The following is a 26775-nucleotide window of genomic DNA, read 5'->3' as shown; positions in this document are numbered from 1 at the left end:
CTGAAAACCTTCATATTTACATCTTCTGCCCAGACCAGCCTTTTCAACTGCAATTTTATACATTCAAATGACTACTTGATATCTCCACTTACAGGCTTGACAAGCATCTGAAACTCAATAGATACAGAACTGAATCTTCTTGATCTGTCCCCATTATCACTCTACCTGTTTGTCCACAGTCTTTTAATCTGTGGTAGTTTTTTTTTTTTAATGGCCACTGCTCTTTTTTATTCATCCTGTGAAGAAGAATGGTGTAGGTTCCCTCCCCTTTAACCTGGCTGGGCGTGGTGACTGCTTTAACCCAGCAGAGTACATACAGTAGAAGCAAAGCGCCATGATTTCTGAAATGAGGTCATGAAAGACAACACAACTTCTGCCTGGTTCTCTTGGAACACCTCCTCTTGGCATGCTCACTCTTGGGATGTTTAGTCCGCTGACTCCTTTGGAATTCAGCCTCCATGCTGTGAGCAGCTCAGCCACATGGAGAGACCAGGTGTAACTGCTCTGGTTGATCTAGCCTTTCAGTCATCCCAGCCCAGATGCCAAACACATGAATGAAGGAACTTCCAGATTATTCCAGGCTCCAGCCAATCAAGTTGCCTGCAGCTTTTCATGCCATCCCAGCCAGGGTCCCAGACATCATGGAGCAAAGACAGGTCATCCCCACAGTGCCCTGTCTGAATTCCTGACTCAGAATCCTAGAGCATAATAAAGCGGTTGATGTTTCACAATACTTGCTTTGGAGTGGTTTGTAAACCCAGCAACTGAAAACCGACATGCTATCTCAGTTGAAGGCAATTTTATCTTTCTAGTTGCACAGATAGAAAAAAGCAGTACCTTTTTGTCTCATGTCACATCCAAATCACCTACAAATCCTGCTGATTCCACCTTCAAAATATATTCAGAAATGGACCACTTCTCACCATCTCCTCTGCTGGCTGGATCTCCATCTCCTGATTGGATTTCTGCAATAGCCTTTTAACAGGTCTTTCAGCTTCTGCCTTTATTCCTGCCTCCTCTCCCACCAACAGTCTACTCCCAACAGAACTGCCAGAATGAGTCTTTAAAATATGTCAGATTATGTCACTGCTCTGTCAAATGCCCTCCCACCCTGCAGTGGCTTCCTGTCTCATTCAGGGTAAGAACCAAAGTCCTTAAAAAGGCCCACGTGATCTTTATGATTTCATCCATTGTTCTGTCTCTCATCTTTCTTCCCTCTTTTCTCCCTCCCTTCTCTTTGCTTCAGCCATACTACCTTCCTTACTGCCCCTTGAAAGTGCCAAGCATGCTCCTAACTTGGGCCCTTTGCACTGGCTATTTCCTCTGCATGGGACACTCATCACCACTTTCTAGTTGGCTACTTAGCTCACCTCTTTCTGGTCTCAACTCAGTGTCAGTCACCTTCTTGACTGAAGCTTACCGGGACCACCTACTTATAATAGGTACAACCCTCTGCTGCCACCAGCACTCAATCCTCCTTATCTTGATTTAATTTATCTTCTCTTTTCTTCCATAGCCCTTAGCACTTTTTCACATACTAGGTAGTTTCATCATTTAAGTTGCTTAATTTTATTGCCTTTTGTCTTTATTTACTAGAATTGAAGCTCCGTGAAAGCAGATACTTGTCTGCTTTGTGCTTTAAGTACCTCAAGCCCCTGAAACAGTGACCGACACATAGTAAATTCTCAATAAATATTTGTTGAGTAAATAAATGCAGGAGAATTAGCCCCTAGAAGTTCGATTTCCTAGTACTTGCAGAAATTTATGTTTCGTAAATTGAGAAATACAAAATAGTCACATTTTATCTGGTTTGAAGGAAACATGTTAATAAAACTAATATAAATTTTTAATAAGTAACTCGTTTTTAAATGTCTCCTTTATCAAAGAGGACAGTTCCTTTCTTATTTAGGCTCAATCCAAAATGAATGCAGAAACAAAATATAAATTTACCTGAATATATTTTAGATACCTTTATGTCTACTTCATCTCCTTCCCCCAGATACTTTATAAACAGTGCAAAGTAAATGACATTAACTCATTATTAAAAATACAATAAAGCTGGGAAGTGATAATAAATATCTCTAATTTTGAAAAAACTACATTCAGTGTTCTTCATTTGCCCTTTCACCTGTACTTAGATTTTCACTGTCAAGATACATGGAAAACTTAAGTGCATAAGATTTCATTGTTTAGCAGGTACAGATTAACTACAGCTTGAAAAAAAAGCAGTGGAAAAATCAAATTTGGCTGGTACCCAAAATGATATTTAAGGGAACTAGACAGACTCCACTGAAAAGTGATGTGAAGGAGTCCTACGGAGAGCAGAGCCAAGGAACTAGATGACCGCTGTTTTGTTTTTGAATTTAGAAATACGCATGCAGCAAGGAAAACAGTAAGTCCAACTGTTTTCACACTGTAGGTCACGACAGCTGTATGTGCTTGGTATTGAATTTAGTGGGTCTTAGCAAGCATTAAAAGAAAAAGAGCATGAGAGCAAGAGAGGGGGAGAGAAAGAAGAGCAGAAGGACCTGAGTGTGTTGCAAAGAGTAAGAATAGTTGTGTTTCAGTTGCGTGTGTGTGTGTGGACAGGGCTTGAGGTACAATGTGTTCGTAAATATATTTTTACTGCAGGTCATGATCTGTTTGTAAGTTTGTAAGTAAATGCAGTAGAATATTTCTGAATAAAACTATTAAGCAGACTTGTAACAATTATGGGAGGTCAAGCCACATGTATTTCATAATATCCTCATTTAAAATATATGGTTTTAGACAGAGGCTAATGAGTGGTTTTCAAATCTTAGCACACATAAAACTCCTGGGAGGAGGGGTGGGACATAGGGGAAGGGCACAGTCACCTATAAAGTGTCTGGTTTAGTAGGGTCAGGGGTAGGACAGAGGAGGAAGCTTTGAGTTTAACAAGCCCCCAGGTGATTCTGATGTGGGTGGCCCTCTGCCCATGTGAAGAGCCACACCAGGCAACAGCACAGGTAGCAATGTAATTACAAATGTCTTGAGTTCAAATTAACCCATATCTTCCTAATCCACACCTAACAAATCTCCTAAACTCCCAGTTTTCTTTTTTAATGAAGCACCTTGAAGTCATGAGCCTCAGTTTGAGAAACTATTAAAAAAAAAAAAGAAAGGAAAAGGAAAAGAAACAAGATGATTGTAAATCTTGTAATTAACAGGGTGATTGCAAGGGGGTGTGAGAAAAGTGAGGGTTGGGGTGATCCAGTGATTCTTTGTTAATAAAACCAACTAGTTTTAACTCTAGAGCCCCTAATAGAGGGTACTGAAAATCCATCACTACATCAATTTCTATTAAAAAAACAAATAAGTAAACTCTAATTCAAAAAGATACATGCACCCACCTCAATGTTCATAGCAGCACTATTTACAATAGCCAAGACATGAAAGCAACCTAAATGTCCATTGACAGAAGACTGGATAAAGAAAATGTGGTATATATACACAATGGAATATTACTCAGCCATTAAAAAGAATGAAATAATGCCATTTGCAGCAACATGGATAGACCTAGAGAGTATTATACTAAATGAAGTAAGTCAGAAAAAGACAACTATCACATGGTATCACTTATATATGGAATCTAAAAAAATAATACAAATGAACTTATTTACAAAACAAGAATAGACACACAGATGTAGGAAAAAACTTGTGATTACCAAAGGGGAAAGATGGGGAGGGATAAATTAGGAGTTTGGGATTAACAGATAGACACAATAACATATGAAATAACAAGGACTTACTATATGGCACAAGGGAACTATATTTAATAACTTGTAATAACCTGTAGTGAAAAAGAATCTGAAAAAGGATATATATGTATGACTGAATCACTTGGTTATATACCTGAAACTAACACAACATTGTAAATCAAATATACTTCAATAAAAAGTTGTTTTGGAAAAAAAAACAAGTAAAGTTGAAGAATTATTTAGAAGACATTTTTTGGTTATCAAATTTTAGACTGAGCGCACTGAACCAAAGAAAAACAAACTTTAGAACGAATGATAGGGCAAAATCAACAAGGGTTGTTATAAAGTTTACAAATTCTTGTAGGCATGTGCTTTTCTAGATAAGATATATGCCTTTTCAAATACAAAAAACAGCTGAGGTTTCTTTCTTTAGAGTAAATGACCAAAAGATTTGGTGGCACTAAGATGACAAATTGCATGACAAACTCCCAATCCTTATCGAAGAATGCAAAAGAAAATGAAAATACAATTATTAAAGAAATCAAGAACATTAAAAAAAGAGAGAAAGCAAATCTCTTAGATATGTGTCAGTTATTAGTGACTAATCTAAAAAATCACCAATCAGTAAAATTTCTGAAATGGAAAAAAATAGTGGCCTAGAGTTTTCACCTTCTCCCTCTCCTTCACCCACATCCATCAGTATATTTTATGCTTTATTTACACCAAAAACAACAAATGTTTTGAAGTCATCTGTTGAAAGTATTAGTGTCTTTCTGAAATCTTGTTCCCAAGGTATTTCATTAATTTTCCTTTGGCCCTAAGCCAATGATTCTTAAATTTTAGTGTAAATAACAATCTCTTGGAATACTACTTAGAATGCATTCCTTGAGGGGCCCAGCGTTCTCTAAGAGGTTCTGGTTCGATAGGATTTGAATATAGCCAGAAGCTTGCATTTTTAATCACACCTTGGAAAACACTAATGCAAATGTTTCCGAGAGAATAGCTCTTCACATTTGTCAGAAAGAGTTGATACTTGTGATTGAAAAGAGAAACTCCAATGCAGTGATGTCTCAGTCAGGAAGAGTTTTCATATTGCTGTTATTCTTGGTATGTATATAATACTAAAATGTAAGTATCCTGCTTGCATTTCACAGCACCACAGTATCGCGCCTTTAAACTAACCATCCATCACCTAGAACTGCACTACAGAAAGGGTGGTGCCCACACCCACCCAGTAGAATCAGCATCGCGGGGAGTATGTTAACAGCACAGAACCTCAGTCTGCCCTAGACCTTCAAAAGCCCAACTTGCATTAACAAGATCCTCATGTTTGAGATGCATGGCTCCAGCAGATTCTAAATCTAAACGTGACTTTCTGGCTCACTTTTAATTTCACTATTTCACATTTTAATCTAAGTCTAAATGTGACTTTCTGGTTCACTTTTAATTTCACTATTTCACATTTTAATCCAAAAGGATGAAAGATTTTAAGTAGAAGAGAAAACAAGGTTATTAAGGGGAGAGGCATCTAGAGGGTCTCAAACTGCGTCTGTGACTGATAACTCTTAAACCAGAAGGCAACTGGTTATCACGGTATCTCATTTGAGATCCCAGTGCTCTGTAGGTCACACTGATCTGAGATCCCGGTACCTTACAATTGTATTCATTTGTCTTGCATCTTCCCTGTAAGCTTCCTGTGAGCAGGATCATGTCTTACATATTTAAATCCTCAGTGCCTCGCCTAATGCCTAACTCAAGGAGGTGCCCTAAAGTACCTAAATGAAAAAAAAAAAAAAAAGCCAGATACTTATGCGTTATAACCACCCTTCAAGTTCAAGTGTAAGGCTTCTCGCCTCCATAAAGATTTCTTTAGTTATTTCATCTACCAGGATCTCTACCTGCTCCAAGTAAATACCACTTACTTGACCTTTAATGCACTCACACAGGATTTCATTGATCAATTATGTTTATTTTGTATCTCACTTATTACCCTACCAAAACTATAAGAAGCTATTTTTTATATATTTCATACTGCTTGTCAGAGTAGACATTCAAATATTGGTTACTACCGAGCAATCTTAAAATTGAAAAAGACATTAAAATGAGAAAAATCTACAAGTTTTGATATTCCTTCAGGTATCATTCTAAATTGCCAAAATTACTTCTAGAGAGGACAATAGTTAAACAGCTCCTCCAGCTGTGACCTGTTTATCTTAAGTAAAACTTTTAATTTTCAAATGGTTAGTTGTACCTTCAGTCAACTCAATTCTAATTTCTCTTATGACAGTAACTTATACTTCTGTATGTTGAGCATATATAAAATGGTTACTCTATATAACAGATTAATTCATAACCAAAATAAATGTCTAGCTAGAGATCACTTTAGGGGAATATGTAGAAATTTATAGTTTGTATGATGTCCGTGATAGTGTCACATACAGGCGAGTATTTCCATTTTAAAGCTAATTACAGAAGTATTGCCCAATAGTGCACTCGTGGTGTTGAATGTTTTAACTCCTGGAATCATAACTGCATTGTCAACAACAACACAGCTGTCCCAGTGTTTTGATGAATCATTATTTCAGCTCTTGTAGTTTTAAAACGCACTTTAGGCTCTTACCCAAATCATCTCAAACTGTCCTATAGATGGCAGCATTGAGCAATATATTTGGTAAGGTTGCTTTCTTGGTTTCTGTAAATTTTCACTTAGGAGTGAATTTTTCATACAGGATATTTAACTGCAGTACACCACAAGACTAATTTCACATATGGTGACAGGATAATACTTGTACCTGCTCAAAATTACTTCAGTCAGTTTCCACAAAAGCATCTCTTTCTAGTCTGTATTAACCAAATACGGATTTCCAGAGTTAACCGACTCATTAAAAAAATGTAAAGGACAAATGAAATTACTGTAGTATTATTATAAGAATGTTAACCACCTTTAACGTTGGTAGTAAAGCATCAGCAAGTAGGAAGAAAGGACAATAACATTCCATGATCAGTGATCATCTACCACATGAAATTGGCTTGGAAAAAAAAAGTGTCACACCAAGCTGACTTATTTCATGATTTTTAATGAATATTTTAGCCACTGAATTTGCTTTTTTAAAGCTGAAATTCTTTGTCACTGTGTTATTTTAAGGCTTTAAAATAAGTTATACATGATCAAAATTCTAACCTTTCTGTGAAGATTATTGTAGAATATTCACAAATTATCTTGATCTCCCTGACCCCTCCTCCTGCTAGGATAGAGTATTTTCTTTTCCTTTATTCCATTTATTTAGCTTTATTTAGCTTTTTCATTTTTTTGCGGGGGGAGCATTTCAAAAGTAAATGGACTTGGATTGTTTTTCCAACAAAATGTGATATACTCTCCACCCTGACCCTGCCCTAAGCATCAAAACTGTAAAAAGCCCTTTGGCCTTAGATTTCATTGTTACTAGTAAACAATCCTTTTACCTTTTTTTTTTCTTTCGCCAAGGGTAAAACCTCACAGTTACTTTACTCTTTACCTGCTTTAAGTTCAGACTTCCCTGATCCGCAACCCCTGCTCCCCATCAAGCGCGCTATTCCCCCGGAATCTCGGCCACTGTTACTGCCGCCTCGTTTGCAGATTATATCTGCTATTTATAGCTCTGCTGTAGTGGGCACGTGTGCCCACATCACCAAGCTGTCAGAGGTAGAGAAGGGCGGGCTTTCAATTCAAAAGCATGCACACGAATTATAGATTAACCGGGTTGAGATGAGGCTGCATGATGGCAGGGAACAAGAAGGTGAGAGAGGAAATGAGAAACTCCCAGGCTTCGGTGGGGAGTAGCCCCTCTGCAGACACCGACTCCCCCAATTCACGTGTCATAACGCTGCTGAATGGCGCCTTTGGTTCTTTTTTCTTCTTTTTTTTCACTGCGCTTTGCAACCTACCTTGGTACCCTCACCCTCTCTCCCCACGTCCCCTCCCTCAAGGCAAGGCTTGAAGGACAGGCAGCGTCACCAATCAGCAGGCTTCGCCAAGAAACTCCCCCGCCCCTCACCCCGGTATTAGGCCCAGGCGCGCTCCTCCTCGGCCCAGCCGGTCCGGCCATTGAGCATGCCCAGCGCCTGAGCTACTGCGTTTCCCTGCGAGCATCCTGCAGTGCCAGAGAGCTGGCGTCTGAGGAGGGTCTCCCTTGCGGAGAGGGGGCAGAGACCCCAAACTGGCCAGGGAATAGGGTGGGAAAATAAGATAGCGTTAAGTAGAGTGACAGAAGTCATTTTTAAAAGGGTTGTTAATGCCAGCTGGACCAGCAGGGGCTTGTTTACAGGTCAGCTTAACAAACAAACAAAAACTTCGGGGAGCGTTTGCTTGTGATGAGACTGATACCGCAAGGGAACTGTGTTAAGAATCGCTCTCAGAAGACCCAGGCTGATGACCTGTTCTAATCCTGAAGTGCCCATTTTCCTGTACAGTTGAGCTGGCACCATCCTTGTTTTCTCCCGATTATCCTTGTGGTCAAGGGTAAACATTTTATGGGGTGGTTCAATGGGTGTGGATGCTGTGTGTGTGAAACAAACACTTCAGCCAATATTTACACAGTAGGGTTTTGGCCTCACGAACCCTCTGTAGTCCCCAACGTCTTTTAAAAATCACAAATTGCTTTCGGAATATGGTAAGGGGAGAGCATCTCATTTCCTCCCCAAGCCTTCGCCCAAGGTGTGAACCCCCGCCCCCTCGCTGGGATAGGGGGTGGGGGAGACGCTGTGATATTTATATTTTCTCCCTAATTGACCAGCGCTAACCTCAAGGCGCCGGACGTATGACGCTTCCCAGGGATTCCTGTTCCCGTTTAGCAAGTGACCATAACACCCCCAGTCACTGCCCTTGGGCGTCCCTCTGTTTCTTCGAGGTACTTCACTGCAGCAAATGCGAGGATTCCAAGGTGGAAAGCTGACCCAAAAAGTCCTTTAGAAAAACCACAAAAATACAGATCTCACTCTCGCCTATCACCCCGAAACTGAAATTCAGCTTTTATATTTCCAGGGAGAAAAAGCCTTGACTAGAAACGTCCTTCTAGAGGGGTCGATCTTACCTGTTAGGTAAGATCCAGCCCCACTCCCGCGCCCCCTCCTCCCAGGGCCCTCCCACGCAGGGCGCTGTAGCCGCAGTGCCCCCCCGTCGCCCCCCACCCTCACTCCTGCGTCTTCCCGAGTTCGCCCCCCCGTTTTCCCAGACTCCCCTCGTGCTTTCGGGTTGCCACCCAAACACCCCCGCCCGCGCCCGCGGCGGGGATTCCTGCGGGCCAGGGGCGCCCTGGGTGGCGCGTGGGGAGGAAGGCTTTGCGCCGGGGCGGGCGGCCGCGCAGGGGCGCTGCCCGAGCGCTGCGCCGAGGCCGGGCGCGGGCGCCGCTGCGGCACGGCCGGGGGGCGGAGAGGGGCGGGCGCGGGGCGGGCTCGGCCCGGAATGTAGAGACCCGGGCGGGAGCCTCCCGGCGGCGGCGGCGGCGGCGGCGGCGGCGGCCGGGCTGCGGAGCGCAGAGGCTCCGTCACGTGTTTTTCTCCTCCGAGTGAGACGGCGGCGCGGTCGGAGGGGGCCGGCGCGCAGAGCCAGACGCCGCCGCTTGTTTTGGTTGGGGCTCTCGGCAACTCTCCGAGGAGGAGGGAGGAGGGGAGAAGTAACTGCAGCGGCAGCGCCTCCCGGGGAAGAGGCGTCTTCCCCGACTCCTTCCCCAGCCTACCCCCCTCGCCTCCCGCCCTCGTCCCCTCCCCTCCCGACTGGAGCGAGGGGCAGGGATGATCCTGTCCCTCCAGCTTATCCTCAGCTCCCCAGGCTGCCTAGTAGCGTTTGTCGTGGAAAAGCCACTTTCTCCGCCTGCCGAGATGGGCCCGAATGGGGGCTGCAGAGGACGCGTCCGCGGGCGGCGGCAGCAGCAGCAGCAACAGCCGCAGCGCCGCGGTCTCTGCGATTGAGCTGGTATTTGGGCTGCTGGTGGCGGCGGGGACGGTTGGGGGGTGGGAGGAGGCGGAGGAGGAGGCGAAGGAGGAGGGAGAACCCCGTGCAACGTTGGGACTTGGCAGCTCGCCTCCTCCTGCCCAAGGATATTTAATTTGCCTCGGGAATCGCTACTTCCAAAGGGGAACTCAGGAGGGAAGGCGCGCGCGCCTGGAGGGGCAACGCGGGGACCCCCGGCCGTAGCCGCCGCCTGCCTGCGCCGGACTCTCGCCTCGGCGGCGAGAGATGCATCTTTGCTCCTTCCCGGCCGCGGCGGCTGAGAGGAGACTTGGCTCTCGGAGGATCCGGGCTGCAACTCACGCCGGACGCGCTGCCTCCCCCAGGGCATGAAACGCCAGTAAACTCCGGTCGGGGCAATCTCCTTGGCGCAGCTGCTGCGTCCTCCCTCGGCTGCCCCTCCCTGGCGCAGAGGGCGGCGTGGATTTCGGAGTCGGGGTTTCAGCCGCCTCCAGCCCTGTTTGCATGTGCGGGGCCGCGGCTCGGAGCCTCCGCCCCCCACCCGGTTGTTTTTCGGCGCCTCCCTCTGCTCGGCGGCGGTGGCGGCGGCGGCGGCGGCGGCAGCATGGCGAGCCCTCCCGAGACCGACGGCTTCTCGGACGTGCGCAAGGTGGGCTACCTGCGCAAACCCAAGAGCATGCACAAGCGCTTCTTCGTGCTGCGGGCGGCCAGCGAGGCGGGGGGCCCGGCGCGTCTCGAGTACTACGAGAACGAGAAGAAGTGGCGGCACAAGTCGAGCGCCCCCAAACGCTCGATCCCCCTCGAGAGCTGCTTCAACATCAACAAGCGGGCGGACTCCAAGAACAAGCACCTGGTAGCCCTCTACACCCGGGACGAGCACTTTGCCATCGCGGCGGACAGCGAGGCGGAGCAGGACAGCTGGTACCAGGCCCTCCTGCAGCTGCACAACCGAGCCAAGGGCCACCACGACGGGGCCGCGGCCCCCGGGGCGGGAGGCGGCGGGGGCAGCTGCAGTGGCAGCTCTGGCCTCGGCGAGGCTGGGGAGGACTTGAGCTACGGGGACGTGCCCCCAGGACCCGCCTTCAAGGAGGTCTGGCAGGTGATCCTGAAACCCAAGGGCCTGGGTCAGACAAAGAACCTGATTGGCATCTACCGCCTCTGCCTGACCAGCAAGACCATCAGCTTTGTGAAGCTGAACTCGGAGGCGGCGGCTGTGGTGCTGCAGCTGATGAACATCAGGCGCTGTGGGCACTCCGAGAACTTCTTCTTCATCGAGGTGGGCCGTTCCGCAGTGACGGGACCCGGGGAGTTCTGGATGCAGGTGGATGACTCTGTGGTGGCCCAGAACATGCACGAGACAATCCTGGAGGCCATGCGGGCCATGAGCGATGAGTTTCGACCTCGAAGCAAGAGCCAGTCCTCCTCCAACTGCTCCAACCCCATCAGTGTCCCCCTGCGCAGGCACCACCTCAACAACCCTCCACCCAGCCAGGTAGGGCTGACCCGCCGCTCTCGCACCGAGAGCATCACTGCCACCTCCCCTGCCAGTTTGGTGGGCGGGAAGCAGGGCTCCTTCCGCGTCCGTGCCTCCAGTGATGGCGAAGGCACCATGTCTCGCCCCGCCTCTGTGGACGGTAGTCCTGTAAGTCCTAGCACCAACAGGACCCACGCCCACCGGCATCGAGGCAGCTCCCGGCTGCACCCGCCTCTCAACCACAGCCGCTCTATCCCCATGCCTTCTTCTCGCTGCTCACCTTCCGCCACCAGCCCGGTCAGTCTGTCGTCTAGCAGCACCAGTGGCCACGGATCCACCTCGGACTGTCTCTTCCCGCGGCGGTCCAGTGCTTCTGTGTCCGGTTCCCCCAGCGATGGCGGTTTCATCTCCTCAGATGAGTATGGCTCCAGTCCCTGCGATTTCCGAAGTTCCTTTCGTAGTGTCACTCCGGATTCCCTGGGCCACACCCCACCGGCCCGCGGTGAGGAGGAGCTGAGCAACTACATCTGCATGGGAGGCAAGGGGCCCTCCACCCTCGCTGCCCCCAACGGTCACTACATTTTGCCTCGGGGTGGCAACGGTCACCGCTACATCCCAGGAGCTGGTTTGGGGACGAGCCCAGCCCTGACTGGAGATGAAGCAGCCAGTGCCGCGGATCTGGATAATCGGTTCCGAAAGCGAACTCACTCTGCTGGCACATCCCCAACTATTTCCCACCAGAAGACCCCATCCCAGTCCTCTGTGGCTTCCATTGAGGAATATACAGAGATGATGCCTGCCTACCCGCCAGGAGGTGGCAGTGGAGGCCGAGTGCCCAGCTACCGGCACTCCGCCTTCGTGCCCACCCATTCCTACCCTGAGGAGGGTCTAGAAATGCACCCCCTGGAGCGGCGTGGGGGCCACCACCGCCCAGACACCTCCAGCCTCCACACTGATGACGGCTACATGCCCATGTCCCCAGGGGTGGCTCCAGTGCCCGGCAGCCGAAAGGGCAGTGGAGACTACATGCCCATGAGCCCCAAGAGCGTGTCTGCCCCACAACAGATCATCAACCCCATCAGACGCCATCCTCAGAGAGTGGACCCCAATGGCTACATGATGATGTCCCCAAGCGGCAGCTGCTCTCCTGACCTTGGAGGTGGGCCTGGCAGTGGCGGCAGCGGCAGCGGTGCAGCCCCTTCTGGGAGCAGCTATGGCAAAATGTGGACAAACGGGGTAGGAGGCCACCACTCTCACGCCCTGCCACACCCCAAACTCCCCGTGGAGAGCAGTAGTGGCAAGCTCTTGTCTTGTACAGGTGACTACATGAACATGTCGCCAGTGGGGGATTCCAACACCAGCAGCCCTTCCGACTGCTACTATGGCCCTGAGGATCCCCAGCACAAGCCAGTCCTCTCCTACTACTCCTTGCCAAGGTCCTTTAAGCACACCCAGCGCCCGGGAGAGCTGGAGGAGAGCGCCCGGCACCAGCACCTCCGCCTCTCCTCCAGCTCTGGTCGACTCCTCTATGCCACAGCGGCAGAAGATTCCTCCTCCTCCACCAGCAGCGACAGCCTGGGCGGGGGATACTGTGGGGCTAGGCTGGAGCCCAGCCTCCCGCATCTCCACCATCAGGTCCTGCAGCCCCATCTGCCTCGAAAGGTGGACACAGCTGCCCAGACCAACAACCGCCTGGCCCGGCCCACGAGGCTGTCCCTGGGGGATCCCAAGGCCAGCACCTTACCTCGGGCCAGAGAGCAGCAGCCGCCGCCACCCTTGCTGCACCCTCCGGAGCCCAAGAGCCCAGGGGAATATGTGAATATTGAATTCGGGAGCGATCAGCCCGGCTACTTATCTGGCCCGGTGGCTCCCCACAGCTCGCCTTCTGTCAGGTGCCCATCCCAGCTCCAGCCAGCTCCCAGAGAGGAAGAGGCTGGCGCGGAAGAGTACATGAACATGGACCTGGGGCCCGGCAGGAGGGCCACCTGGCAGGAGAGCGCAGGGGTCCAGCCCGGGAGGGTGGGCCCCGCCCCCCCCGGAGCTGCTAGCATGTGCCGGCCGACCCGGGCAGTGCCTAGCAGCCGGGGTGACTATATGACCATGCAGATGGGCTGCCCCCATCAGAGCTACGTGGACACCTCGCCGGTTGCCCCCATCAGCTACGCCGATATGCGGACCGGCATCGTTGTGGAGGAGGCCAGCCTTCCCGGGGCCACAGCGGCCGCGCCCTCCTCATCCTCCACGACCTCTGCTCCCCCTGCAGCGCCTCAAGGAGCAGGGGAGCTGGCGGCCTGCTCGTCCCTGCTGGGGGGCCCGCAGGGACCTGGGGGCCCGAGCGCCTTCACGCGGGTGAACCTCAGTCCCAGCCGTAACCAGAGTGCCAAAGTGATCCGTGCCGACCCGCAAGGGTGCAGGAGGAGGCACAGCTCCGAGACCTTCTCCTCAACGCCCAGTGCCACTCGGGCGGGCAACACCCTGCCCTTCGGAGGCGGGGCTGCAGTCGGGGGCAGTGGTGGTGGCAGCAGCAGCGCTGAGGATGTGAAGCGCCACAGCTCTGCTTCCTTTGAGAACGTATGGCTGAGGCCTGGGGAGCTGGGGGGAGCCCCCAAGGAGCTGGCTCAAGTGTGCGGGGCAGCCGGGGGTTTGGAGAATGGTCTTAACTACATAGACCTGGATCTGGTCAAGGACTTCAAACAGCGCCCTCAGGAGAGACCCCCTCAACCGCAGCCTCCTCCACCCCCGACCCCCCATCAGCCTCTGGGCAGCGGCGAGAGCAGCTCCACCAGCCGCTCCAGCGAGGATTTAAGCGCCTATGCCAGCATCAGTTTCCAGAAGCAGCCAGAGGACCTCCAGTAGCTCAACTGGACATCACAGCAGGTGCGTTTCCTGGTGACAAAGTCAGAAGACGAAACTGCTTTTAACCTTGTGCTGGAATTCTGTTCCTCTGCCTCCACCCCTTCCCTCTCCTCCCCACTGCTTCCTTAGGGAGTGTACTCAGGGAGGGGGGAGGTCAGGGCACACAAGGTGACACCTGGTTGATGGTCAGATAAATCTGTAGCAGCAGCCACACACAGGACAGCTTTTTCATTTGAGGTTCCCAAGTGAAGTACTCGCTGGTATTTACAAGGCATATTTCCTATAATACTAGTTCTGAGGTTTGTGAAGTTCATATGTAAGAACCTTGACCTCTACTGAAGTTTTCTTTTGACTATATATTTAGGTCAGCCTCTGGAAGGGACAATTCCACAAAAAAATATTTGTTAATACAAATTAACAAATTTGTATTAACTGAGCCCTTCATTTGAAGGTAGTGTTTCTGAGTTCTTAAGGGTGATCTTATCAAGTTGCTCTGTGTACTTTAGTTCTGTGATTTCACAACACCAAGGCAATATAAATAGCAGTGGGAAACACCAATTTTTATTCCTGTTGCCCTGAAAAGATTGAGTCAGGACTTGCTTAGGCTTATGTACTTAGAGAAATACCTGTCAATTAGTGACTCTCTTTAGAAGGTAATTATTGGTGACATTTTCTTTTTGTTCCTGAACCAGGATGTGTGAAATATTACTCACACACTGACCCACCACCTCACAGGCATGGCTGCTTTTATACAGATAGGCAGTGAAGTCTGTATGCGTCTGGGACCCATTATTGAGTTAAGAGTTATGAAAATTCATCCCAGTGTGTCTGCCTTACAGTTGCCTGTTCTTGCAAAGGCCTGCACAAAGACGTCATACAGATCATTTGGGGGCTACTGTATGTCTTCTGTAAAATTACTTAACATTTTTATGCTGAAAAGGAGTCCTAAGACAGGGAAATGGAAGGGTTTGGTTTTCTTCTGCATTGAACGTAAGGACTAGACCTTGTTCTCTTCATTTTTAGGATATTTACTGTTTGCCTCTAAGTTCAGTAGTGAATGTTGAAAGTTGGCTTCAGGTCTTCTGGGGCTAAGGCTGTACTGAAAACAAAAAACGTTTGTAGTAGGAAATTAGCTTGCCCTTCATTCTGTTGAGCCTGTTTTCTGGTGGTCATAATTGTGGGAAGGAGAGAGGAGTATAGTTTGCAAATAATGTGATGAGTTGGCAATGTAGAAGTTTCCAGCATTTGGAAACACTTTATTCTGACAAACTGATTATCTTGTTGTGATAGTCTTTTTATATATGCTTCACCAAATGAGCTTTAAAAAGCACGATTCTTCCTAATATGTGTCCATCCATAAGACATTCATGTGTGCGGTGGGTTCCTGTTGATAGGTTATTTATTATGTGGTCATAGTCTCTTTGATTCTAATATTTGACCCGTATCATTTTCTCTTTTGTAGAACAAGGTACAGGTATACAAACATTCAAACTAAGATTTAAGGTGATATATGATACAAAGCACTTATTTGATAAGTATTCAGGATTTATTTTCATGATTCATTCTCTGGAAGAGAGATTTAATTGTGTATAGCAACCTCAACGGTAAAAATTTTGGTTATTTCCAGGGATGTTTTTGGGAATGTGAATCCCTCTAACACTTTAGCCATTTGTGTTGCAAAATGTTTCATTTATAAAGGAATGAGAATTTGAAGGGAGAAAAACCCCTGCAGAACTAAGATTTGGATTTTAAAGGAGATGAAAGAAGAGGCTAAGAAACAGTAAGATTTCCTTGCCTGTTTTCCTAATTTGAACAGGTTTCTTTTTATAGAGTAGAATAAATAATATTTGCTTGGAAGGAAATTGACAAATAAAGTTTTTATTTTTCAAAAGGGCTTTAAAATAAAATCCTCCTTATATGGAGGATACATTAAAAACAAACCAACAAAACCAAAGAATCTTCTATTCTTAGCTTTCTGAGGGAAAATATAATACTCTGCAACAACCATATAATCATATCCTTAATAATCCTGAAGTAGCAATTGACCATGCTTTGACAGCAATATGCCAGAAAAATTCTACAGTGTGTATTTGTAAGATGTAAATGCAGAGAGATGAGAGATGGGTGGAGTGGGGGCTGTGTGTGTGTGTGTGTGTGTGTGTGTGTGTGTGTATGCACGTGCCAGTGTGTATATATGTGTGTGTGTTTTAAGTGAGGCACCAAATGCTACTTGGCACATTTAAACCCTGACTTGTGCTTATTTCTCGTTCTTGCTGAGTTTGCCTTTGCTCTGTTGAGTTTAAAGATGGGATTTGATAGTCAATTATCATCTGAAACAAAAAGGAAGTCAGACCTGTCCACAGCAAACCACTCTGCCTATGAAAGAGCATGTTAGTTTGTGAAAACATTGTTTTCCTAACTTCCTCAGCTACTGCTGTTTGCCTCTCTTTCCTATTTCTCAGGTGAAACCTGAAACAGGAAAGGGCATAAGGGGCCAGGAGATGTGTGCTCTATCTCCTAAGCCCTCATTTGAAACATCTCTGCCTGTTTACTCTTTTCCACGGTCTGTTACAGGACATTTCTGAGGCATTTCGTGCAGGTGAGCAGGACTGTTGGTTGCCCTTGATTCACCTCCTGTCCCACCACATTTTCTGTTTCTCTTCTCTCTTGTCCATCTGGGTCTCCTCTTGGTTCTTACCTGCCAGATCGTTTTCCAGTCTCCACCTCTCCCAATCCCCTTGTTTCCCACCTCTTATGTTCCTGGCATTGTCTTTTCTTTTCGGCTCCATTTCAGAATTTTGCAGTACTGGTGGCCTACTCTCTGCAGAGTAAATTGAGAGCCCAAATCGGAGGGCAGAAAGGGCTTTACAGCAGCCCAGCTATCTTCACCCAGAATTTACCTCAAGTTTGTTTTTTAGTTTGGAAGCTGCAGCTGAGCGGATAGAGCAGGCTTTGGTAAAGACAGACTCAAGCCATAGTTTTTTAGGTTCCTTTTTTTTTTTTTGTCATTTGGTTATGTCCCCTTAAAAAAAATGGGCCTTTTTTCTTCCTCTCACCCCATTTCCTCTTTGTGATTTCAAGGATTCCTACCTCCACGAGTACCTCCCATCTCTCCCTCTCTTCCTCCCTCCTGTCCCCTCGCTGTGTGGCCTTTTTTGTCTGGCGCAAACCCTCTCTCGGCCCTGGCACTTCACCGTTTCCCCGGTCACCTCTGCTTCCTGCATCCCTCCCTATTTATTTTGCGCTCGGCTTCCCCTCCCTCCTCTAAGCCCCCTTAGGCCCGAGGTTGGGGAATCTGCAGCGAGGCTGAGGCCACCCTAAGAAGACTCCCACCCTGCTCACCCCCGCTCGCTTGGGGGCGCGGGGGCGGCCGGGTCCCCTCCCGGGCGTGGTGGGAGGTGGCGGTGGCGGTGGCGGGCGAGCCCTGGCCCCTGCCAGAGCCTGGGGAGGCTGGCCCCCGAGCGGGCGGGGCAGCCGGGCGCTGATTGGCCCCCACCGGAGCCAATCAGCGCGAGCGTAGGCCTATCTGCAGCAGGGGTGGGGCGGGACCTCGGGCGAGGGTTGGGTGGGGGCCTCGGTCCCGGGGTCCGGGGTCCGGTGGTGGCAGCCGGCCAGACAGCCAGGCGGTCGCCCACCCTTCTCCCTCTGCCCCCTCCCTCTACCGCTCGAAGAACTGAGCCAAATACACGCCCCCTCCATCCTCCTCCCAGAGGATGTTATGAGCTCAGCCTTATTCGTGCATCTAGACCAGAATCCTAAGAATGAGAAAGTCCAACCAGCCCACTGACAGAGGCCGGAAACACACACTTCCTCTTATATTTAATTGAGAAAAATCCAGGCCGTGACCATGTGACGTGCCCCATTTTGTTTCCCTCCTCTCTTTACTACGATTTACTACGACGCCACGTTCCTGTTCCTTAATCTTCCTGTCTTGAAATCTGTGAACAGGAGGAAGCTACAGCACGTGGTTGTAGGATTGATTGGGTTGGCTCAAGATTTTTACATTTACATCTCTTACTATTGGGAGGAAGGAGAGAAAAACTGAGTAGGAAATCCAAGTGCTGTGGCTGGCACTGTGTGGGGATCATTCGGAAAATCCATTTGGCTCGAAATTGCATCAGGGTCAACACTTTGTTGCGTGCTTGCAGTTTGCAAAGCACAGAGCTAGGATAAGACCCACAAAAACTGACCATCCTCAGCCCAAGGAAGCTCATAGTGAAATGAAAACGTCGATACAGCTTGCAAATCGTGAGAATCTAGAGATTCCTTACGAGGGCTTGGATAGGGTTCCTTATTGGGCTTGGAGGTAATGCTGCTTGCGTCTCAAAAACAGATCTGTGTTTTGACCTGTGGCAGCCTTAGTGACAGCCCATCAGGGCAGGCAGGGAGAACGGACTTCGAAAGCTTGCTAGATTTGTGTTGTACTTCCTCACATAACCAAAATCATGTGGGATGTATTACCAAGTGCGATCGGCATTTGTTTATTTATTCTTTCTAGAATAAAGAAGGAAAATAACAAAGATAAATACTATGGAAGTATTTCCTTCTTCCCATCCCTCTAAAATAAGTGTTTCTCACCAGCTACCAATCTCTGTTGCAATCACTGAATCATAAGCCCCAAAGGCAGTGTTTTTCTTTAGGTGTTGATTGAAACGTCACAGGTGAAAATGTAAGGAAGAAACACTGCCCCTGAAAATTCTATGCCCCAATACTGCTTCTGAGCTGGTAGGAGAGAGCTGCTCTGCTGTTCCAGAAAACTTTGAGCATTTAACAATCTTCCTAATTTCTGCTATTGTTTAGGTAGCTTTTTATGTTAGAAATAAAGCCATAAAAATTTCATATATTGTAGTCAGTTATCAGATTGCCCTCCAAATAAATACTATCTCTAAGACTGTTCTAGAGTAAGAGACTCAGAATCCAAAAGGGCATACTTCCCTCCTCTCTCCTTTTTTTTTTTTTTTTGGTTTATCAAAATTCCCTGAAAATAGCTTAATGCTATCTTGAATGATACAATGGAAAAAGCAGCTCCTGGGAGCCAGAGATCTTGGGTTATAACACAGCCTGTGCCCTTCACTAAGCTGAGTGACCTTGAGAAAGTCATTTAATTTCTCTGGACCTATTTCCTCATCAGTAAGTTGAGAATTTTGTTCTTAATTATTCTAACCTCCTTTGCAGCTCTAAACATAGGGATATTTTGGAGAAAATGATATTCTTTAATGGGTCAGTTGTAATGAGGATTCTTTCTGAAGAAGCTATTGATGGGGTCCTAATGAAGTGCATTAGAATATTCGGTTCTGTCCCGTTCTAGCTTCTGGATCACTCTTTATGGCTTGATTTAGGGCTGATTTTAACCTTTCTTATCTGGAGTCAGGGGAACATTTTCAGACTTTAACAGACCTTCAGACAAACTTTGCTAACTCTACCAGTCTAAATTTTTGGAACCTTCTTTAGACTGGATTTGGCTCATCTCCCCTCCTCCCTTTTTAAAAATAAAATTTGTGTGAGAATGCAGGTTACCCGCTGGTTCCTTCCTCCTAAGGTCAGCTGTTGGAAGCATCCGTCCCCACCTGGCAGTACAGGTAAAGCTTTAACCAATCCACGCCTGTGATGTTATTCTGTTTATTGTGCTGGAAATCACCCCTTCTTGCGCCAGTGGTCTGTTTATGGATAATGTTTCTCATTTGTACCATGAGAATCCTTTGGTGAAGTATCCACTTGAATGAATGGGGAAGAAATCTGAGAGGCCAGTTGGGCACTATAAGAAGTCTTTCACAATTTTTTGTTTAGTTTTATTTTTCTCTGTTGGGTGTGTGAACAGACTCAAAACTTCTCTTGCTGGTAAAATCAGTGTTGCCCAGCTTTTTTGTGCTTCAGCAGTTCTGATTGGTTGCTTGAGCCGCACAGTGCTTTGCTGACCCAGTGTAATCCTGGCTGTCCGGCTGCCAATGTATTCAGAATTGCCTTCCCATTTGGGCACCTCCATGTGGATTTCATAAATTAGAAAAGTCTATTGATGCTTTCATTCAAAACTTCATTGACCTGACAGTTACTTTTCTACTCTTTCTGCTATCATCAGATGTATTTCTTAGCTGTATAGTATATAAATGTTTCCTTTTATTTTGGTGGGTTGGTAATTCAGTATAATGGAACACTTCACAATTTTAAGGTTTTATTTTGCTTTGTGCTGAAGAAAACCATTTCCTCAATTATTTCCTCATGTTACAGAGTTACTGGAAATTGTATTCAAGGAAAACAGCTTCTTGCGGATTCAGTTTGAAGTCAGTTTCACACTAAAGATTCTGTAACTTTTTTTCACACTAATACTTTTCTTGTGTTTAAAATAACAGATAGTCTACCACATTTATAGTTATGCAATTGATGTATTATTTCATTACCTTATGAGTCCACAGCTATGCAGCAAACTTGAAAAGTTCTTTTTAAAATGTTATGGAAACATGCTCATAATTGTAATCTCATTGACTTTTAACTTAACAGAATTACATTTTAATATTAGTATGGTATAGTAGTACACTAATTTCAAACTGTTGGGAAAGTTGCAAAAAGTTGTAAAGCTTTTTAAACTGATAGACTAGTAAATACCCTCTTTTTGGTTCTGTTCTTGTCTTACATTATGAAAATGTCGTCTCTCTCCCATTCTTAATTTATGAGACTAGAAGGGAGATAGATTAGATAAATATCAGGTACTGTCATCTATGGGAAAAAGAACATTTTCCATTTTAATCTTCCTGCAAGCTCTGTTACAATCTATTTGTTCAAAGAAATTTAGTTGGGTCAATGTTATTCGTACTTCTTCAGTGAGTCTGTGATCTTTGAATATTAGAGCTTTTAAAAATGATGTGTTTAGGTTGAAAACATTCTTTTTCACCCCTCCTTTCTGTATTTGCGTTAATGATGGCAGTGGACTTGAATATGAGTCAGACTATTATGTTAATTGTATCCATCTTTGTGGTTTTATTGCCCTACCCTGCATGTCTGACGGAGGAAGCTGAGTTGCATTCACTGTTTTCCCTTGTTGTTCCATGTTTGTTGCTGCTGTTGTCCACTCAGTGTCACACTCTCCACCGTCTACCGCTGGCCCTGTTAGAGCCAAAACCATGTGCGTTGGATGCTAGTCGGTTGGGCTGAAGGAGATGCCAAGTTGTAGTAAGGAAAAAAGACTTTAATAAACTTTCCTCCCTCTTCTTTTTTTGACCAAAAAATACTTTGATGCTAGTTCTCTGATCCTCCCTGACATCTTGAGGTCACGTTGCTGAACAAGTAGCACTTAATCTTGAGAAATTGATAGTTGTATTGTGTTTGTTGGAATGATCAAAGAGGCCTTCTTTTTGTTTTCTGGTTTTTTTCCTTCAAATATATGTGGTGTGGCAAACAAATTATATTCTGCACAGAAAGTCATGATTCTTACTTTTAGGAAGGTTATGATTGAAATAAGACAGGCAAAAATTTTTTAAAAATACAGTAGTTGAAGGTCTCTGAAATATTTGGTAATTACTATGTATCTAACTATTATTCAGTATTCTCCAGTGATCATTTCCCTGTTCTTTTAAAAATTATTGACAGGGCTCTATGAGATACGAGAAATAATCATACTTACCCTTGAGTTTAAGAGATTGTGGGAATAATCAGAAGAACTTTCCAACTCCAGTGTAGTGATAGGGGCCACCTAGCTCCCAACACCTAACCTATGATTTCCTTTTTTTTTAAATGGAGGTACTGGGGATTGAACCCACGACTTTGTGCTTCATGCATACTTAGCACATGCTCTACTGCTGAGCTATACGCTCCTCACTAAACTATGATTTCTTATTGGTCTCCCTCCCTCCTTTGCCTCAGTAAACACCAGTGAGCACCTATCACATTACAACAGCACAGATTTTGTTAAGAGGATGGTGATGGGAACATGGAAATGAGGACAAAAATGGGAGGGAGGGGAATTCGTCTAAGTAATTACCAGATTTCTTATGGCTCAACTTATCTGGGAAAAAATTAAGATTCAGAAGTTGCAATGTATGGAAGTCAGTATTTTTCATCTGCTCTTTGGGCCAAAGTGCCCACCTATCTTAAAGTTGTCTGCTTTTCTTAATCATTCTAACCATAGCTTCCTGCCTCACAGTAACACCAGCATACTTAAATAGTTTATAAGGCTGTCCAAACTCTCCTTTGGACAGAGTGGTCCATTTTCGGATATGCAGCTAGCAAACATAGTATTTACAAGAAGCAAGGAGAAAAGAGATCTTTGGTCCAACTAAAGCAGCCAGGAGAGGGGTCCAGGTGATAAATGGTCAGTAGCTTAGTGAGTCCTTGTTAGGGGTTAGTCAGTGTTAGGAAACGTGGGGTGAAGATGAGGGCTGCAAAAGAAATTGCAAAATCTTTGGGTCTTAGAAGCTCTATTATTCAAGGACTTTTTTCCTCCCCTTTGGGTGGGTGGTTTTTATTTTTAGTAGCAAAACCTCTAACCCTCTGACCTCTGGATCCTGTGCTTGCTTCTGGCGGGAAGTATAATCTACTTTGAGATTTTTCTCATTGCTCGCTTTTCATCTCTCTCTGTTTTGATGGTGTGCAGTCATATTTGTTTTTAAGTTTATAGTAGTTTCTTCCAGAGACATAAAAAAAGCAGTTTTTTAAAGACCACCAAGTTTTATGGTAGTTTTCTGGATCTATTTACATAATGTTTTTTTCTTTTAATATTTTGGTGTAGCCAATGCAGACTCATGCTGTTTCAAGTGGTTTAACAAAATTGTTTTTAAAGATATAGAGTGAAAATTAAGGCTTTCTCCCACTCCTGTTCTCCAGCTTCTCTTCTCAGAGGCCACCACCAATGCCGGTTTTTTGTTTATCTTTCCAGAGATGAGCTGCTCATAAATTTTGAAGCTTAGTAATAGAAAGTTGGTTAAATGCCCAACAGCTCCAAGTCTTCCATGGCAGAACACACTCAGATCCCACATTGCTGCACTGAGGGAACACAGCAGCCGACAGCCCTCTTACAATAGACTGCCTACTTTGTTTTTGTTGAAGGGAAAAAGCAAAGTACTCTTTATTTGCCATGCCTCTTCTGGATCCTCAGGTTAAAGAAAAAAGTACATAACGCAGGAAGGAGGGAAAGCAAGTTAAAAAACGATCTGCTTTTCTAGCTTTGAAGCGTTTGTACCAATTGTTTGAGAAGGGAAAGATGTGTAAGTTTTCAAATACTAGCATTTTTAATCTTTATTACTTTATTTACCTCCCCGGTTTACTTTTATGGTAGTACTCAGGCATTCAGCACCCAACTCCCTTACCCCCTCCAAGACTGCACAAATAACTAGTTCTTAATATAGTGTAGTAGGATTAAGTATAAAGGTTAAGGATCTTTGTGATGACTTCCTGGACACTAAGGTCTCCTAGTTTTGAGAGTTCAAAAGACTTAATGTTTTAATTAAAATAGTCTTTCACTATAAAGCCGTCTTGTTTCATAACAGTGTGCATCATTTAGCTTTGATGTGTAACAAGCCGCTCCAAAACCGATCGCCTTAAATGATCAGTCTTTGTTAGATCATAATTCTGAGGGTTTGGTGATTGGGGCTGGGTTCAGCTGGGCGGTTCTGCGTCTCACCCCGCTGAGCTCACGCGGTTGCGGTGACTGGAGGGTCGGCTGGGGGCTGGTTGGTCTGGGATGGCTTCCCTTACTTGTCTGGTGGGTGATGCTGGCTGTCAGGTGGTGATTGCTGCTGACTGTACCACGTGTCCCCGCAGGCTAACCCGATATGGGACGAGGTCTCTGCAGTAAGAGGGCAAGCCTGCACAGGCGCTTTGCAAGTCTCTACTTGCGTCATATTTGCTACTCTCCCATTGCCCAAAGCAAGCCACAAAGCCATGCCCAGTTTCAAGGGATGGAAAAATAGATAGTAATTCTTGATGGGAGAAGCCATTTTTTTTCTGATTTATACAGGATGTAAATGTATCTACAAACAGTTCTGTATGTCATCATTAACAGAGATATATCAGCTACATGCTGAATATTTAGCATAACATTATTCTTAGATGTTTATAATGAATATTCCTAGTTTTGGGCAAAATATCCGGATTTCCTTCATATTAAGGTGGTATCACCTTTTGCCTCGCAAGTTTTCTTTGAGAAACATGAAAGGTGATGTTCTCTCAATAAAGCTTTATTGGGTTTGTCCTGGGAGCCAGGCCCTGAAGACAGGAGTGAGTGAGTCGCTGTCCTCCTGGTGCCTTTAGATGGAGCAGACGACAAAGCTGCGAGTAGAAGTTGTGCTCCTGCAGAACACAGCTTGATGAAGATGAAATGCAGGGTCACGGGGCAGAATAATGGAGAACCACTTTCCATGTGGGGGCAGGAAACGATTTGAGAAAATAGTGCCTAATGCAGTTCTGCCATTCAGGCTTGTGAAGGGGGAACACGTATTTTTATACTGCGTGTTGGTGGGGCCAGGTGCAGATTCCGGTCTTGGGTGGCGTCTCTTTCTAAGAGTTAGATTTCCTCTTGAGAATGCCTCTTACTGGATGCGTGAAAGCTGCAAGGTCACCTCTGCGAAAACCGTAAAAAGTGGCTACTGAGGTTCCTAGTACCAGAAGCTGCTGTGTATATGTTTTATGCCGTTGGTGCTTGGTGAAAATATTCATACTCTTTTCCTAGACTAGAGGATTACGCTTTCTGACTGTCTGCAGGGCTCACATAGGACCGGAAGATAATTTGGTCTTGGGAAAGTGCCCAGAGCCAGAGGACAGATACTAGACATCTCGGACCACCCTCCCTTTGCCTCTTCACCAGGACTGCCCTTCCCCAAGGACGCAGCAGGCTGGACCATATGAGAACTTACACTTGAGTGGGGCGAGCTGGGGAGCAGTGACTGAAATGGAGTCAAAGACTTTTAAATGGTTTGAAAGAGTTTTTTCCTACCTGAGCACCAATCCCGATCTTGGCAATACAGACTTGCTAATTATTGGAAAGCAAACCAGACGGTCAGCAATATCTCACTCAAAGCCAAAGCAGTACTTTTGACTCTGCCCCAGATCTTCTATCAGGCAGTATTTACATTTTTCTTTTACTGGAATCTCCAGTGCTTTAAATGTTCCTGAGGTTACAAAACAAAACAAAATGGGACCCTGTGTAAATTACATCATGGTGGGAGGAGGGGATGGAGGCTCCTAAAGCGTTTTGAGGGGCTGGCTGGGTGGTGTGTTGATACTCTGCTCTTGGCAACTCCCACCCACCCCCAACTCCTCCCTTGACCCCCGCCTTCTGCCAGCCTTCCCATTTCAGGGCTCTCTTTGAACCACAACTAAACAATGACTTCCTTTCAAAGTTGAGCCCATCCCTCTGGTTAGGTTAAGGAATAGAAATACTACATTTTGAAAAAGAGTGGGTAACAACTGAATTTCTGACAATATTTCACTTCCACTGGTGGGGTATCCTGCAAGTTGGTGAGTGTGTGTGTATGTATGTGTGTGTTGGTTTGTGTGTGTGGGGAGGTGGGGAGCTGGGGCAGATGGTTAGGGAGTGGAAACTATGGTGCAACAAAAAGGGTTATATGCCTAAAACTAGGTCTTTAAAATATTTTGCAGCCTGAGCGTTTAGTCCCTGCAAGGGACGACCTTCAGAAAGTGTGCAGGCTTGTTTCTCCAGGCCTTTGAACTGGGTGAGGAATGTGTCTCAAGATGGAAAAACGAATGACTGGTGTTTTTAGCCTCCAGCTTGAAACTTGCCGGAGGAATGTTCTTGTGCCCTGAGAGCCTGCTTCCCACCACGCGTTAGATGGCCTTTCGGAAAGCGTCTTTGCTTGATCAGGTCCTCAACAAAAACCCATGCCACTCGCTACTTCTAGGTGGATTTTAAATGAATGCCTCTTCTCTAAGAGTGGAGCCCCACCACTCCCTCTCCACCTCAGCTGAGATGATTTATTGGTGCTCACGAGATAAGGAAACTTCAGACTTTTTTTTTTTGGCTTGGGGAATAATTTAAAAAAAATAATGGCAGGAGGTACTTAGGAACATAAAGAGATCTGATCTCAGAATGGATTTGCACCAAAAGAAAAATTGCATTTGCAGTGGAAAATCAATACATTTAAGACAACATTTAGCGTATTTGGTTTGCCGGTTCCTGTGTACGTAGCACCCTGTCTCTCTTTCTTTCAGAAAGTTGACCCCTTCTTAACAGATGATGGGGACCCCTGTCCTGGCTGTGGGTACTGGTTTCACGTTACTCTCCCACTAAAAATTGCCAGCTCTTTGAGAATAGTCTCACCAATCATCTCACGACTCCAGTATCTGGGGAGGTGCTCACAAAACACTGAATTAAAAATTTGTTTATCAACAGTTCAGGAGAGAGTTGTGGAACAAAGGAGAGGACTTCAGGAAAACCTCCAATGAAAACAGTACTGTGGGTATATTTTGAGTACCTCAAACCATTTCATTTGCCAAGTATTTTTTAAAAATCCAATTGAGATTGAACAATGCATTAAAAGTAGTCAAACAAGATTACGAGAGCCTTTGCAACGCGATGTGACTGTACATGAAAACTGGGGGGAAATTAATTACAGCTGCATTGTTGCTGTGTCTGAAATCCTTGGATCTTTCCTCTGTTCCCCCAAACCATTCTTTTCAAGATTGACAGAAACTTTGCTTTGTTTTGACAAGATTTATTTCTCTGCTTCCAACAGTAGTTCATCAACTTTTATCCTACTAACAGAGTTCGTCTGATGTTAATTGTAGCTTACCGATCTAGGTCATAGCATAGCATTTTATGCTGAGGTTTAAAG

At 46.0% G+C, this 26775-nt stretch overlaps 1 protein-coding gene across 1 annotated transcript in view; it reads left to right on the top strand.

Annotated features, from left to right (window-relative positions):
* Positions 1 to 9268: 9268 nt before the first annotated feature.
* IRS1 (insulin receptor substrate 1) overlaps positions 9269 to 26775 on the top strand; it is a 56126-nt gene continuing 38619 nt past the window's right edge. Inside the window, exon 1 of the mRNA XM_031677936.2 lies at positions 9269 to 14017. Coding sequence (XP_031533796.1) covers positions 10271 to 13996 — 3726 coding nt within the window. The 5' untranslated portion in view covers positions 9269 to 10270 and the 3' untranslated portion in view covers positions 13997 to 14017. The remainder of the gene's footprint in view (positions 14018 to 26775) is intronic.

Source organism: Vicugna pacos, chromosome 5 (assembly GCF_048564905.1).
Source record: "Vicugna pacos chromosome 5, VicPac4, whole genome shotgun sequence".
In the NCBI taxonomy this organism is placed as follows: Eukaryota; Metazoa; Chordata; class Mammalia; order Artiodactyla; family Camelidae; genus Vicugna; species Vicugna pacos.
The sequence above is the reverse complement of the archived record's forward strand: the minus strand, read 5'-3'. Positions and strand labels throughout refer to the sequence as shown.